General features: G+C 57.7%; 1 protein-coding gene across 1 annotated transcript; it reads left to right on the top strand.

Annotated features, from left to right (window-relative positions):
• Nucleotides 1-6,085: 6,085 nt before the first annotated feature.
• On the top strand, nt 6,086-11,628 carry LOC148590702 (transcription factor E2F1-like). Its single transcript, XM_088538724.1, has 7 exons — nt 6,086-6,277; nt 7,513-7,603; nt 8,303-8,522; nt 9,282-9,434; nt 10,228-10,342; nt 10,457-10,661; nt 11,313-11,628. The coding sequence occupies exons 1-7, from the start codon at nt 6,086-6,088 to the stop codon at nt 11,561-11,563; spliced, it is 1,227 nt and encodes a 408-aa protein (XP_088394850.1). The 3' UTR covers nt 11,564-11,628.
• The last annotated feature ends 547 nt before the right edge of the window (nt 11,629-12,175 follow it).

The following is a 12,175-nucleotide window of genomic DNA, read 5'->3' as shown; positions in this document are numbered from 1 at the left end:
AACCAGATGCTCTCAGGTAGAAGAAACTGGTGTGATTCAAACTCATTTTCACCACGTCAGCACAAATATAACCTTTGGTTAGTATCTCCAGCCATGCACTGTTACCTATTTGGCAGGTTCTGTCTGTCTTCCTGGATCGTGCCAGCTTGAACAAAATGCTCTGTTTTCTAATGCTGTTTTTGAAATACAGTAGATAAGGGTGGGGGGAAGGCATAATGCTATGCAGCATAATGTCTGTGTGCCACAGTTAATATTTAGGGGTGCTAATCTTGAGTTTTCAACTTGTATGTTCACACCAGATTGCTGGGGGAGGTAATGTTTTCTGCACTCTGAAGAATTTTCATCTGTCGTGTTTCCTTCTGCGACTAATAATGTGGAGGGAGAAAAACAAGTTAAATGCTCTGTAACCCATGTATCGTTACCTCTGCTTTTGGTCTTAGTGCCTGTACTTTTTGTTTGTAATTACTGTGTAATGCAGGTTCTGATCTTGCTGACAGCATAGCATAAGGGAAGAACATAAATTCAGGTAACTCTGATTAACGTAGCTGCAAATGATGGTAGGAGCATCTTGATTTGGGGCTTTAAAAATTTGGTGGGTGGGAATGCAGAAGAGTGGGCAGCTTGCTGCTGAATAGCTCTATCCTCTGTGAATCAACCTCTTCTGTAATCAGCACAGTACATCAACCCAGTGCAGGTTTCCTGCCAACTTTATTTAGAGATACTTTCTATATAATCAGTCTTTAGATAATATTGTTCTTTCTATAATAAAAAGCTATTTTTGTCCTATTTCTTTTAGTGTTATCATTAAGTTAAAATGTTTAAGCCAATGTTTAATTATTGCATGTTATTAACACTGTATGTAGATAACTAACACACAAATTGTATATATTCGGCATCAGCTGTGTTCTCATGTTACCAGCTGGACAGCAGCCCGTGCAGGTTTGACCACCCTGTCACATTTAGCTGCCTGATCTAACATTGCTTGGCTGGGATAAGGATCTGAGCTGCGGAGGCAGAGGTGCCAGCTGTTTGGATTGTTCGGTGTTGCCACATCTTTGGACCAAGTGAGTCAAATTGGGGCTAGGCTGGCTGATTCGTAACACATACAAACCAGACACACGCAGTGTACACAGGAAAAAACAGGTTTATAGGAAGAAAAATGAATGGTTCCCACCCTGAATTAGCTAGAATAGCTAATCTGGTCTCTTGATATTCCTTGGGTGACTTGGCTACAGGGCAAAGTATTCCGTGGTATCCGTGTAGTCTGGCAGGCTGCGGAGAGTTGGGACTTTTACGGAGGAGATTAACCCTGCAGGCAGAGAGCTGGAGGAGTCCTGCTGTTGGTGACTGTCCTGCCAGTATGTGGAGTCTCAGCTTCAGTGCCCTGCACTGGCCATTGCCCAAATACTTGTCTTTAGGGCAGAGAGCTTGTGGCAGTGTAGGGTAGAAGATGCTGAACACCAGCCTCTTGTCCTTCCCATTAGCTAGGCAAAATTAGGACACACAAATTATATTGATGTCTCTTCCAAGTTGAGCTATGAAGAAACCTGCTGTTGAGTTAGCGCCTGCAGCAATGGAGATAAAGCAGTCCCAGCATGCAGACTGCCTGGTGGCATTCTGTCAGCAGAACGGGAGGTCCAGGTCTGGGGCAGAAGGTACCTCCTGAGATAGGAGTGCTAGGAAGCTTTGACACAAGACCTCCTGCTGCTTAGCTGCTGTAAGGCTGGTGGGTCTAGCCTGGTCCACAGAAGGGCAAGCTAACACCTCCAAACTACAGTCGTATCTTGAGACGCCTTTCTACCCTCCCATACCCCTCAAGCCTTTCTTCCCCTCCAGATGAAGCTGTAAGTGAGCTTTTTTTTTTTTTTTTTTCCTCTCTTTTCCCGTGCTGTGACATTGTGCTCATTGTGCTGCCGTTGGGATTAAAGGTGCCTCAGTGTCAGGGGGAACCTTTTGGGTGGTGAACTTGAAAGGAGGTGAAGTTAGAGTCCCGCTTTGGGTTTAGGTAAAATTCAGAAGCATGGTCTGTGGTGTGGAATGTTCTGGTGTGTTGGCTCCTTGTCCTGAACGCAGGACCAAGCTGCAGCTGATGAGCGCTAAATGTGTTTCCAAGACATCTCCATGCTAATGGAGGTCTTTCTCCAAGCTAAATCAGAAATGAAGCTTCTTTATCTTTCCCTTTCTTCTAGTTATAAATGCAACACGAGCACAAGTGCTTTAGGGACAGATTCAGCAAGGCCAGTTTAAACAGGGTGATTAAAGGTTCATCTGAAACGTTGGACTGAGAATGAAACTTTCTTTTATTCTTGTTCAGTGTGTGGATTTGATGCATACCCCAGGCCGTGGGCTCTCCAGCTCTGTTTCTGCAGGTCGAAGGGGATCAAGCAGCCCTTCCAGCCTCTGCATCCCTCAACCCTTTGGTTCAGAGCTTTGAGGGGTGCAGGAGGAAAAGGACCTCATGACTGTGAAGTTACCCAGATACAGTGGTAGAAACCTTCCCAAGGTTTTTCAGGAAGATCCCCTTGCATTCCAGCTGATCCTCAAAGGTTAGAGGGACTGGGGGCAGTCAGACTCATCCCTTGATAGAGATACCATAAGTATTTGGTATCCCTAGGCCCCACTCTGGCAGTACTGGATTCACAAACAGTCTGTCAACTGTAGGTCCAATCGCCTTCAAAACAGCGAATTGAGTTCACAAATAGCACGATTTATTCAAATGCAACATTTAGAGAACGGGTTTCGGCTGTCAGTACAGGAAATTCTCTATGACAGTGTGGGGTTCTTAGCTAGCTCTAATGTACAAATGCACAACTGTCACTCACGCAGAAGATGGGAGAGGGATCTCGACCTCAAGAAGCCTCTTCAGGCAGTGTCCTGACCTGAGGGGAGGAAAGGGGTTCAGCCCATGAGCTGATCCAGCAGTTACGATGCATGGTACAACCAGGCTGCCACCTCTGCAGGGAGCATGACAGCGTTTGGCTACGGGGCCTTCACTCTGCTCCACCCTCCATTCACTCGTCAGCTGCACAGCACCATCGGATTACCAGCTCTGCAGGGAAACTAACAAAGTTTGGCCATGGTGTCTCCATTCTGCTCCACTGTTCGTTTACTCTTAGTAGTGTGTGCTAGGAGGGCAGATTCCGTTGCCGAGGGAGTCATGGAGAAGTAGATTCTCCACGTACCAACCACCCTGAAAGTGGCCACTGTCTCTCACCTCAAGCAAGCCTCTGTAATGTCAGAACTTCTGTTAGGCCCTAGTTTTTCTCTAATTTCCCCTTTCTCGAGCAATTCTCTCACAAGGACATCTATGGGATAAAGGTGTCTGGTTGGGACTGCTGGGAACAGATGTGTGGGAACAAGATGCGGTGTCCTGCCAGGCCACCAGCCGTGGCAGACACGCACGTCCGCAGGGAGGGTATTCGTAGATGGGATTCGTATTTGCTCTCTTAGGGATGCAAGAAAACTCTCTTTCCTCCATTCCTGCACGTGCATTTGCTGTGGATCCACCTTTGCTTTAATTTCCCTTTGCCATTGGTGCTTTGGGTAGGGACAGGAGTCCTGACAACTTGCGCATCCTTCCCTGCAGCAGCCCCAGCTAACTGGATGCTGGCCAGTCCCCGGGGAGGCTGAGGCACAACAGCCTGCCTGTTCCCGAGGTTAAGTGGCTTTGCTCACCCCTGAATAAGCTGCCGCATGAATGGAAAACACAACTTCGCCGTGGCCCTCGCTGTCCCCATGGTTCCTGCCGCTTGGCGCTGCTGGCGTGGCAGTTTTTGTGAGCAGAGCGGGAGCAGCTGGTGCAGCAGCTGCAGCCCAAACGGTGCCGGCGGCGCCTGGCCCAGCCTCCCTGGGGACAGTAAGAGTCCCTCACTCCAGCCCGGCATTTCTGCTTTTAGTTTTTCCCTAGATGAAGGGAGCATTAACTGTGCACAATCACTGCGCCTAACTGTTGCCTATGCTTCACGATCAGGATAATCCTCCAGCCCGGAGCTTCTGCGGAGGCATCGTCCCATCCCCGCAGTGCTGGCACAGTCAGGAAGGCCCTGCCTGGGCACTGAGTTGTGTCTATGTGTATTTTTCCCCCCTTTCTAATTTTGCCTGTTCATTCGGCTGAGGCGTTATCAGCTCCCCACACGCGGGTGCTGGGGGCCCAGCTGCCACGGTCGCGTGGCGGGGGTGCCTTATCGGTCCCCCCGCTGCATACGGCGATGTTCCCGGCTGCCCGTCTCCTCCAAGCACTGGCTCCGACACAGGCACCTGCTGTTCCCTTTCCAAGGCAAGAAGCGTTTCTTTCCTGATGGAGAGAACAAACCCTGTCCTGGCTCAGCTGCCTCCTGAGATCCGCAGGGAGCTACTGGGGAAAGCAGAAAATATTGGGGTGGTGGCTCTGCCTCAGACAGCCCCAGCGCTGTGGCTGCTGCCAGCCCTTTGAGGGGGAGCCCTGCGTACCCTCACCCTGGAAGGCTCCTGCAAGGAGCAATTCCCAGCTGAGGAAGATGTCGAGATCCACAGCTGTTTGGGGTTTGGAAGCACAAAATGCCATGAATCACACAGGAAACGGACAGAGCAGATGGATGGTTTCAATATCCTGCTCTTTCTATGCAAGCTGGGCCCCTAAGAGCAGTAGCTTTGGAGTCCAAAGCCACAGCACAAGCAGCAAGGGAGAACATAGGTGTCCACTCAGGAACCTTCTACCCATTTTCTCCCATCAGCTCTCCAGGCCCAGGACACAGTGGGTATTTTGACCATGAAGAACCATGTGCTCACATGGTGCTGCAGGCTGGGCCAGACAAGGGCCCTGAGCTGCTGGCAGCACCGCAGCTCCTTCCTGCTTTCCTTAGCACGGGAGGGAGATGCGTTTTTGGTGACTGCTCGCAACAAGTTTCAGTGAGAAGATTGTCAAAATGAGGACAGGTAGTAAAAGGTTATCATGGAGGAAGGGCCTGGTGGCAGACTGAGCATGGGGACTGCAAGGCAATGGCAGTACACTCGGACACTGCCTTTCCCAGGCAGCCCCAACTCAGCTCTCTCCATCCTGTTCCTGCCACCCAACCTACTGATGACATTGTGGGGACCTGGTTGCTGTGGGGACCTGGTTGCCCAAGAGTCCCTCTCCGTCCCTGCACCTATGGGGCGGCCCTGGCTGCGGGAACTACTGTGGGTCACAACCAGGGGGAACCAGCCCCATGGGGGGAAACATGGGAGGAGCCGGGGGCGTAGCGGCTGTGTGGGGCTGGCAATGGAGGGCACAGGCCACAGTGCCTATAGAGGGGCTGTGGAGCAAGAGCTATGGGGCCCAGGCTGTGCAGGACTGGCATGGGGCAGAGGCGGGCCATAGGGCACTACCGGACATGGGGCACAAGGGAGTTGCAGGACACAGGTCGTGGGACAAAGAGGGACCATGGCACTGGCTGTAGGGTGGAGAAAGGGCCATGGGAGCTGGGGCAGGGAAGATGCTGTTGGGCAGAGAGGAGGGCCATGGTGTACAGACTGCGGAGCCAGAGCGGGGAAGGGCTGTGCAGCACCGGCCAGGGGCACGAGGGCACCCCGGGGCACAGCAGACGCAGGATCCCGGGGGCACCCGCGCGCGTCCCCTTTAAGGCGCGCTCCTCGCCCTCGCGGCGCCGCCGCCGCGTCCGCGAGCTCCCCCCTGATTGGCCCCTCCCGCGGAGCGGCGCCGCCGATTGGCAGACGGTCAGCGCGTCCGCCGCCGCGCGCCGCGGCCAATGGGCGGCCAGGCACCGCCCATCGATCCGGCGGCGCCAGCCAATGGGGAGGGGCCCTGCGCCGGCGGCGCAGCGCCCGGCGGCAGATGCAGCCAATAGGCGGGAGGCGGCGCGGCTCGCGCCGCTTTCGCGGCAAAAAGGATTTGGCGCGCAAAGGCGTGCGGGGCCGGGCGGCGGCGGCAACAATACGCGGGGCGGCGGCTGCAGCGCGCGCGCCGGGGCGCCCGCTCGCGCGCGCTGCCCCGAGCATGGGCCGCGCCCCCGCGCGCTGCCCGCCGCGCCGCCGCGCCCTGCCCGCCGCGCCGCCCTGAGCGCCGAGCCGCGCGCTGCCCGCGCCGCGCCGCCGGCGATGTGAGGCCATGGCGGCGGGCGGCGCGGCGGGGCTGGCGGCGCTGCTGGGCGCCGCCTCCCCGCGCCTCCTCATCGTCTCGGCGGCCGAGGAGCCGCTGCCGCCGGGCGGCCGCCCTGACGCCGACCTGCTACTCTTCGCCACGCCGCAGCCCGCCCGCCCGGGCGCTGTGCCGCGCCGACCTGCGCTGGGCCGTCCGCCGGTAACCGACGGGGACGCGGCGCGACGCGGCGGGGACGGGTGGGAGGTGGCGCGTGACGGCGCCTGCAGCGCGGCCCGGGGCTGTGCCGTGCTTCGCCGTGCTGTGCCGTGGGGGTATGCAGGGCTGCACAGTGCCGGGCCATATGGCACCGTGTGCACCCTGCTCAGCCCTGCCGCGCCAGGCCACGTTACTCAGGGCCGTGCCACTACGTCTGGGGACGTCGGTGGGGCCGGGCCCTGCCACGCAGCACATCTGCCACGCTGGGCCCAGCCTTGCATCAGGGGCCGCAGCCTGCTACAAAGGCCAGACGCGTCGGAGCCTGCAGGTTCCTGCCTCGCCACTGCTGTGTGCTGGGGAGTCGCTCACAGGAGTCCCGTGTCGCCAGCCCGGGTCATGGCGATGCGCGCGGGAGCCCTCTAGCAGCTCATGTTTGGTGGCTTTTGCTGTACCCAGTGTGGGACGGTCCCTGGCACCCCCTTGGCGGCCACCGAAGATCCAGCCTCTGGTTCCTGGGCAGGTGCTGCTTGGATCAGCCAGCACTGCGCTGGGAGTGCCACCCCAGGGTGTCTGTACTGTGCCCACGGGTGGGATGCCCTGTGTCCCTCTACCAGGGCCAGTTCCTGTGCCGCACTTGGGGCTTTCCTACAGCACCGCCCCTTGCAGTCCCTTCCTGACTGCATAGGATATGAGGGCAGTGGGCCCAGCCAGCTGTCACAGCAGGCTGCCGAATATTTCATTGGAAGAGGCTGAGGGGACCCCCTGGCTGGGGTTTGGTACCCCTACGCCCTACAGGCTGTGCGGTAGCGGGGGCCTGGTGTCACTCTGCTGACAGCAGCACCTGCCACCCTGCGCTTTCCCATCTGCTGCCAGTTAAGTTCATCCCTTGCTGGGACACAAATCCACCCATGAGGATATCTCCTGTGCCCATCTCCACAGTCCCTTCCTGCACCCCAGTCGCTCAGTGGTTGAAGGGGCTGGGGGTCGGGTGCTGTCACATGCCTGGGATGTCGCGTTCCCCGTCAGGCTCCCATGATCCTGTCAGACGTGCGCCGAGTGCCTGTGTGTAGGGAAGCGGGGCTGGGTGTCCCAGCTCGGAGGGCTGTGCCACAGAAGGCTCCACAACTCCCAAAGCCCTGGGGTCCCAGCAGGGCCGCCGGTGGGTCCCCACCGAGGGTGCTCAGCTGCCAAGGCTGCGCTGGGTGCGACCCCTGAGAGGAGCTGCCCTTCTCTTGCAGGTGAAGAGGAAGTTGAACTTGGAGACGGATCACCAGTACATAGCAGAGAGCCTGCCCACAGCCCGTGGCAAAGCAAGGAATCCTGCTAAAGGTACTGGCCCGCACTGCGCCGTGGTGGTCCCCTGAGAGTGCTGCCTGGCCTTCGCCGTCCCCGGGTCTGCACCCACAGTGCCTGGGTGGGCTGGACTACATCTCTGGGCTCGTTCCCTGTTGCTCCCACCCATCCCTCCGGGTCACCTCGCACAGGCTTCTGCTGTGGAGCAGGAGCTGAAGCTGGTAGGGCACAGCAGAGCCAACCCCTGTCCTCCATGGGTTGCAAGGCACATCACGGGACTGATGTATATTTACACGACCCAGCGCAGGTAGGCAACTCAGAAAAGCCAGGTCAACTCATCTCATTGTGCCGAGATTGCTGCGATGGGCAGGTTGAGGAAGACAAGGCCTGGAGTGGGCCTTGAGCCCACTCACAGATCATGAGGCCACTCAAAAGGTGTATTTTGAGCATGGGCTTCAGGCTGGTGTGGCCAAGGACCTGTGGCTGAGGAGCGCTGGGTGAGCAGATGGTGACAGCCCAGGCAGGCTTTGAACACAGGCAGCTCAAGCTGAAATGGGTCCTGTGATGTGCGAGCAGATCTGGTGGGTCTGAGTGTGCTGGCAGCCATCAGTAGGCAAGCTGGAGGAGAGCACATGCTCCTGGACCTGGGCCCACGGTCCTTGGCATGGACCTGGCCCACTGGTCCAGGGTCCTGTGGGCCCTGGACCTGGGCCCACGGTCCTTGGCTGCTTGCAGGGACCAAGTCTCCCGGGGAGAAGTCCCGCTATGAAACCTCCCTGAACCTCACCACCAAGCGCTTCCTGGAGCTCCTGAGCCAATCGCCTGATGGTGTGGTGGATCTCAACTGGGCAGCTGAGGTCCTGAAGGTGCAGAAGAGGCGCATCTACGACATCACCAATGTCCTCGAGGGCATCCAGCTTATCACCAAGAAGTCCAAGAACAACATCCAGTGGCTGTATGTACCAAAGTGGGCTCCTGTGGGCTGTGTCCTGGGCTAGGGCTGGAGGATGCTCTTGAAGCAGCTTGGACTTGTGTCTGGGTGGGAGTTTTGGGGTCTTGCAACTCTGGGAAGCAGCTGGATATGAGAAGCTCAGGGGAGTGTCACGCTGCTGTTGGCAGCTGGATCCTAAGCATCTGCCCTGGAGTTGTATGTTCTGCTCTGGTGGGCCATGACCTTTGGAGAGGGCTGCATATGATCACGGATCACTCCTGAGCACTTATTTCCCAATGTTGTCTTCAAATCTCTGTTGTCTGTGGGCTGGGGCCTTGCAGGTAGAGCTGACACCTCTGGGGGCTCAGCTGGAGTCTGGGAAACAGGGTATTTGTTTGGGTTGTGATGGCTTGGAGAGGAGCCCAGAACAGCTCTTTCAATCCAGGTTTGTCCTGGTGGGAAATGCCCACAGGACCCGCTCCCTAGGCCCAAGGTGGCAGGGTCCCCAGGTGGGATGGCTGCTGGGGGACATTCTGGGTACGAGTGAGCCACGGTTTGCTGCAGCCACATTCTTGGGAGACTCCCAGGCTTACTGGTGCAGCACAAGGGCAGAGTGACCTGGGATTTTCTTGCTTGCGAGTGGGACAATCCACTGGCAAAGCCATGGGCATCTTCCAGGCATGAATGAAGGGTGCAGAGTGGAGGAATTTATCTGTCCTGCTGTGCAAGTGCTGCCTGGGACATGGCCACGCCAAAGGTGACAGAGGCCCATGTTTCCTCCAGGGGCAGCCAGGCTGCCATGGGATCCTCCAGCCAGCACCGAGTGCTAGAAAAGGAGCTGCGGGACCTGCAGGCAGCTGAGCGGCAGCTGGACGACCTCATCCAGACGTGCACTGTCCAGCTGAGGCTGCTCACAGAGGACCCTGGGAACCAGCAATATCCTTCTCTGAGGGACGGTCTGGGTGCTGGGGCTGCCAGGAACCCCAGGCCCTGCAGCACATGGGCATGGAGGGGTAGCTGGGGAGCAGCTACCTCTTGCCCCCGAACACAGGCCAAAGAGCCCTCCCCAGGTCCCGTTGTCCCCTTCTTGGGATTCACCACCTGCAGGGAGTGTGTGTGGGCCTGAGAAGGGGACAGTGCTGGAGAGTGAACCCTGTGTCTGGTCTCAGGAATCTGTGAGCCAGATGATCTCAGCTTTGCAATAGGTAGTTCTTGGGCGAAGGCAACTTTTGATTCTGTCCTTTGGGACTCCGAGTCTGACTCTGGGACTTGCACGGCTGTGGGGCACATCTGCAACCCAACAATCATGCTTGGCACTGCTTGACAGTTCCTGAAACGAGGTGGGCTAGTGCTGCTCCCTTTTCAGCCTTTGAACATGGAGTGCTGCATCCTGTCTTCTCCTTGTGCGGGCTCCTAGATGCTGGCAGTGCCCTGCTCTTTTGGCCTGCACCCGAGACCGCTGCCTCACGGTCACTGTGAGGGCTCTGCCAATCCAGCGTGGCAGGGATGGTGCCTAGTTGGGTTTGGGCAGAGGATGGTCTAGCCTTGATGCCCGCAGTTATCTCTGTGCAGGGCCACTGAGCTGCTCACCAGTGCCAACTGGCTGGGGCTGTATTTGGCATCAGGAGGTGCCACCTAGTTCACTAGGCATCTCCCAGCCCATCGCAGTGCTTCTGATGCCCCTATCGCATGATGGCATCCCCCACATCTGCTCCTTAACCGGCCACACCGCAGCCTATGTGACCTGCCAGGATCTCCGGAGTATTGTGGACCCCTCTGAGCAGATGGTGATGGTTATCAAGGCCCCCCCAGAGACCCAGTTACAGGTCTCGGACCCCACGGAGGTAAGCCAGGGGCCTCCAGCCAGCTCCCTGGCTCTGCAGGGCCCTTGGCTATGGTGAGCTCACAGCTTGGCATCCTCAGGGCTTCATTGTGCTCACTTGTCTCCTTCCTCCCAGGCTTTCCAGGTGTCCGTGAAAAGCACTCAGGGTCCCATTGACGTGTTCCTCTGTCCCGAAGACAGCTCTGGAGTCTGCAGCCCTGTCAAGAGCCCATTCAGAGCGTCCGTGGAGGATTCATCGCCCATCTCTTTGCAGCCCAGAGCCTCGCCGCTCCTGCATCCGGCCCAGGACGTGAACATGCCACTGCTGCCTGGCGAGCAAGGTGAGCGGCCAGGGCAGAGCGTGCGACTCGAGGAGGCTGCGAAACGGCTTGGTGCCTGCACAGCTGGGGGGATGGGAGCTCTGACATGACTGTGGAGCAGCTCAGGCTGGGGGCTGCCAACAGCAGGAACCCCCCACCGGTTTAATCCCAATTTGCATCCCTCAGGGGCTGGCAGGCATCAGAGACCTCCCAGCAACCCCTCGGCATGTCCTGGTCCACAGGAACGTGCAGGATGGAGCTGCAAAGGCTGCGCCTTGCACCATGGCATGGGAAGGCGGTGTCCTCTGCCCAGCCAGGCTGGGCTCCTGGTCTGGTCTCGACATCAGCAGGGATATAGCAGCGCCCAAAAATTGTTCTGGCACCATGGGGACTTGTGCAACTTGTGCTTGCTCTCACGAGACAGTGAGCATAACTGCGAGCTGCATATGTGACCATTATGAGCAGTGTTGCCCAATTTCATTATTGTTTTAGCATCACTCGGCCTTACCAAAGTGTCCTTTGTCATTAGCTAAGAAAATTAACCCTTAGCATGATAACCCTTTACTCCTGCTGTTTCCCGTGCCTGGTGCAGATTTTGGGGGTTCCGGGGGACTCCTGGCACAGTGGGCCAGGACTGTGCTGCAGGTCCGGCAGCTCTCCCTGTCTCCTCAGAGCCCCTGCTGCCCAGAGAGGCCGCACTACCCAGCAAGTGCCCTGCGGATGATGTGAGCCTCTCGCCGCTGGCCTCCATGGATGCCCTCCTGGAGCAGAGCAAGGACGATTTCTCAGGCTTCTTGACAGACGAATTCATCAACCTGTCCCCACCACAGCCCCAGGATTACCACTTCGGCCTGGAAGAGGGCGAGGGCATCAGCGAACTCTTTGACTGTGACTTTGGGGACTTCACGCCCTTGGACTTCTGAGGTGGTGGCAGGAGTGGTCACCATTCCTCTGTGGGGCTGCCAGCCTCAGTGGCCTGTTGGGTGAAGCTGGGGCAGGAGGGATGTGTTTGTACCCCCAGGCGTGAAGGGGAACAGCCTGGAGGACGTCCCATTGGGCTTGGGTTTGCCTTTCACTTGCTCCTGGCGCACGTGCCTTCCTTGGCAGCCGCTCCCGCATGGTGTTGGCTCCTTGTGGTCGCCCATCCTTGGCGGCTTCCCCCTGCCTGGGCCTGCCTGGGCCAGCGGCTACGCTTCCCTCCCTTGCCCCTGTGTCCCTGCAGCTGTGTGGGGCCCCGCGGCAGGGTGGTGAGGTGGAGGGACCCATGGGGGCCATCTCAGCTCCCCGCTTGCCACCCCTCCGCGGGACCCTCAGCAAGGGCAGCCGGGCTAGGCCCCCAGCAGAGCTTTAAGCAGTCCTGTGTATAGACGTGATTAATTTATTATTGTCGTTTCCTGGGGACGGTGTGGTGGGGACAGGAGGTGGCAGAGGGACCACAGGGCCTGGCCTGCCTCCCTGCGGAGAGCACAGCAGCCCTGCAGCGTGGGGTATTTATTTATTATTTATGCGACGTGAGCGGGTGCCAGGGCATGAGC

The sequence above is a fragment of the Tinamus guttatus genome, unplaced genomic scaffold, assembly GCF_059628265.1.
Source record: "Tinamus guttatus ecotype Peru unplaced genomic scaffold, ASM5962826v1 Tinamus_guttatus_pri_ptg001150l, whole genome shotgun sequence".
In the NCBI taxonomy this organism is placed as follows: Eukaryota; Metazoa; Chordata; class Aves; order Tinamiformes; family Tinamidae; genus Tinamus; species Tinamus guttatus.
The sequence above is the reverse complement of the archived record's forward strand: the minus strand, read 5'-3'. Positions and strand labels throughout refer to the sequence as shown.

Bases quoted from the DNA above. Each gene is read 5' to 3' on its own strand.
- LOC148590702 (XM_088538724.1), top strand. From the start codon at position 6,086: ATGGCGGCGGGCGGCGCGGCGGGGCTGGCGGCGCTGCTGGGCGCCGCC. The intron at 9,435-10,227 runs ATATCCTTCTCT...AACCGGCCACAC, and splicing joins GAGGACCCTGGGAACCAGCA to CGCAGCCTATGTGACCTGCC. The intron at 10,662-11,312 runs GTGAGCGGCCAG...CTGTCTCCTCAG, and splicing joins ACTGCTGCCTGGCGAGCAAG to AGCCCCTGCTGCCCAGAGAG.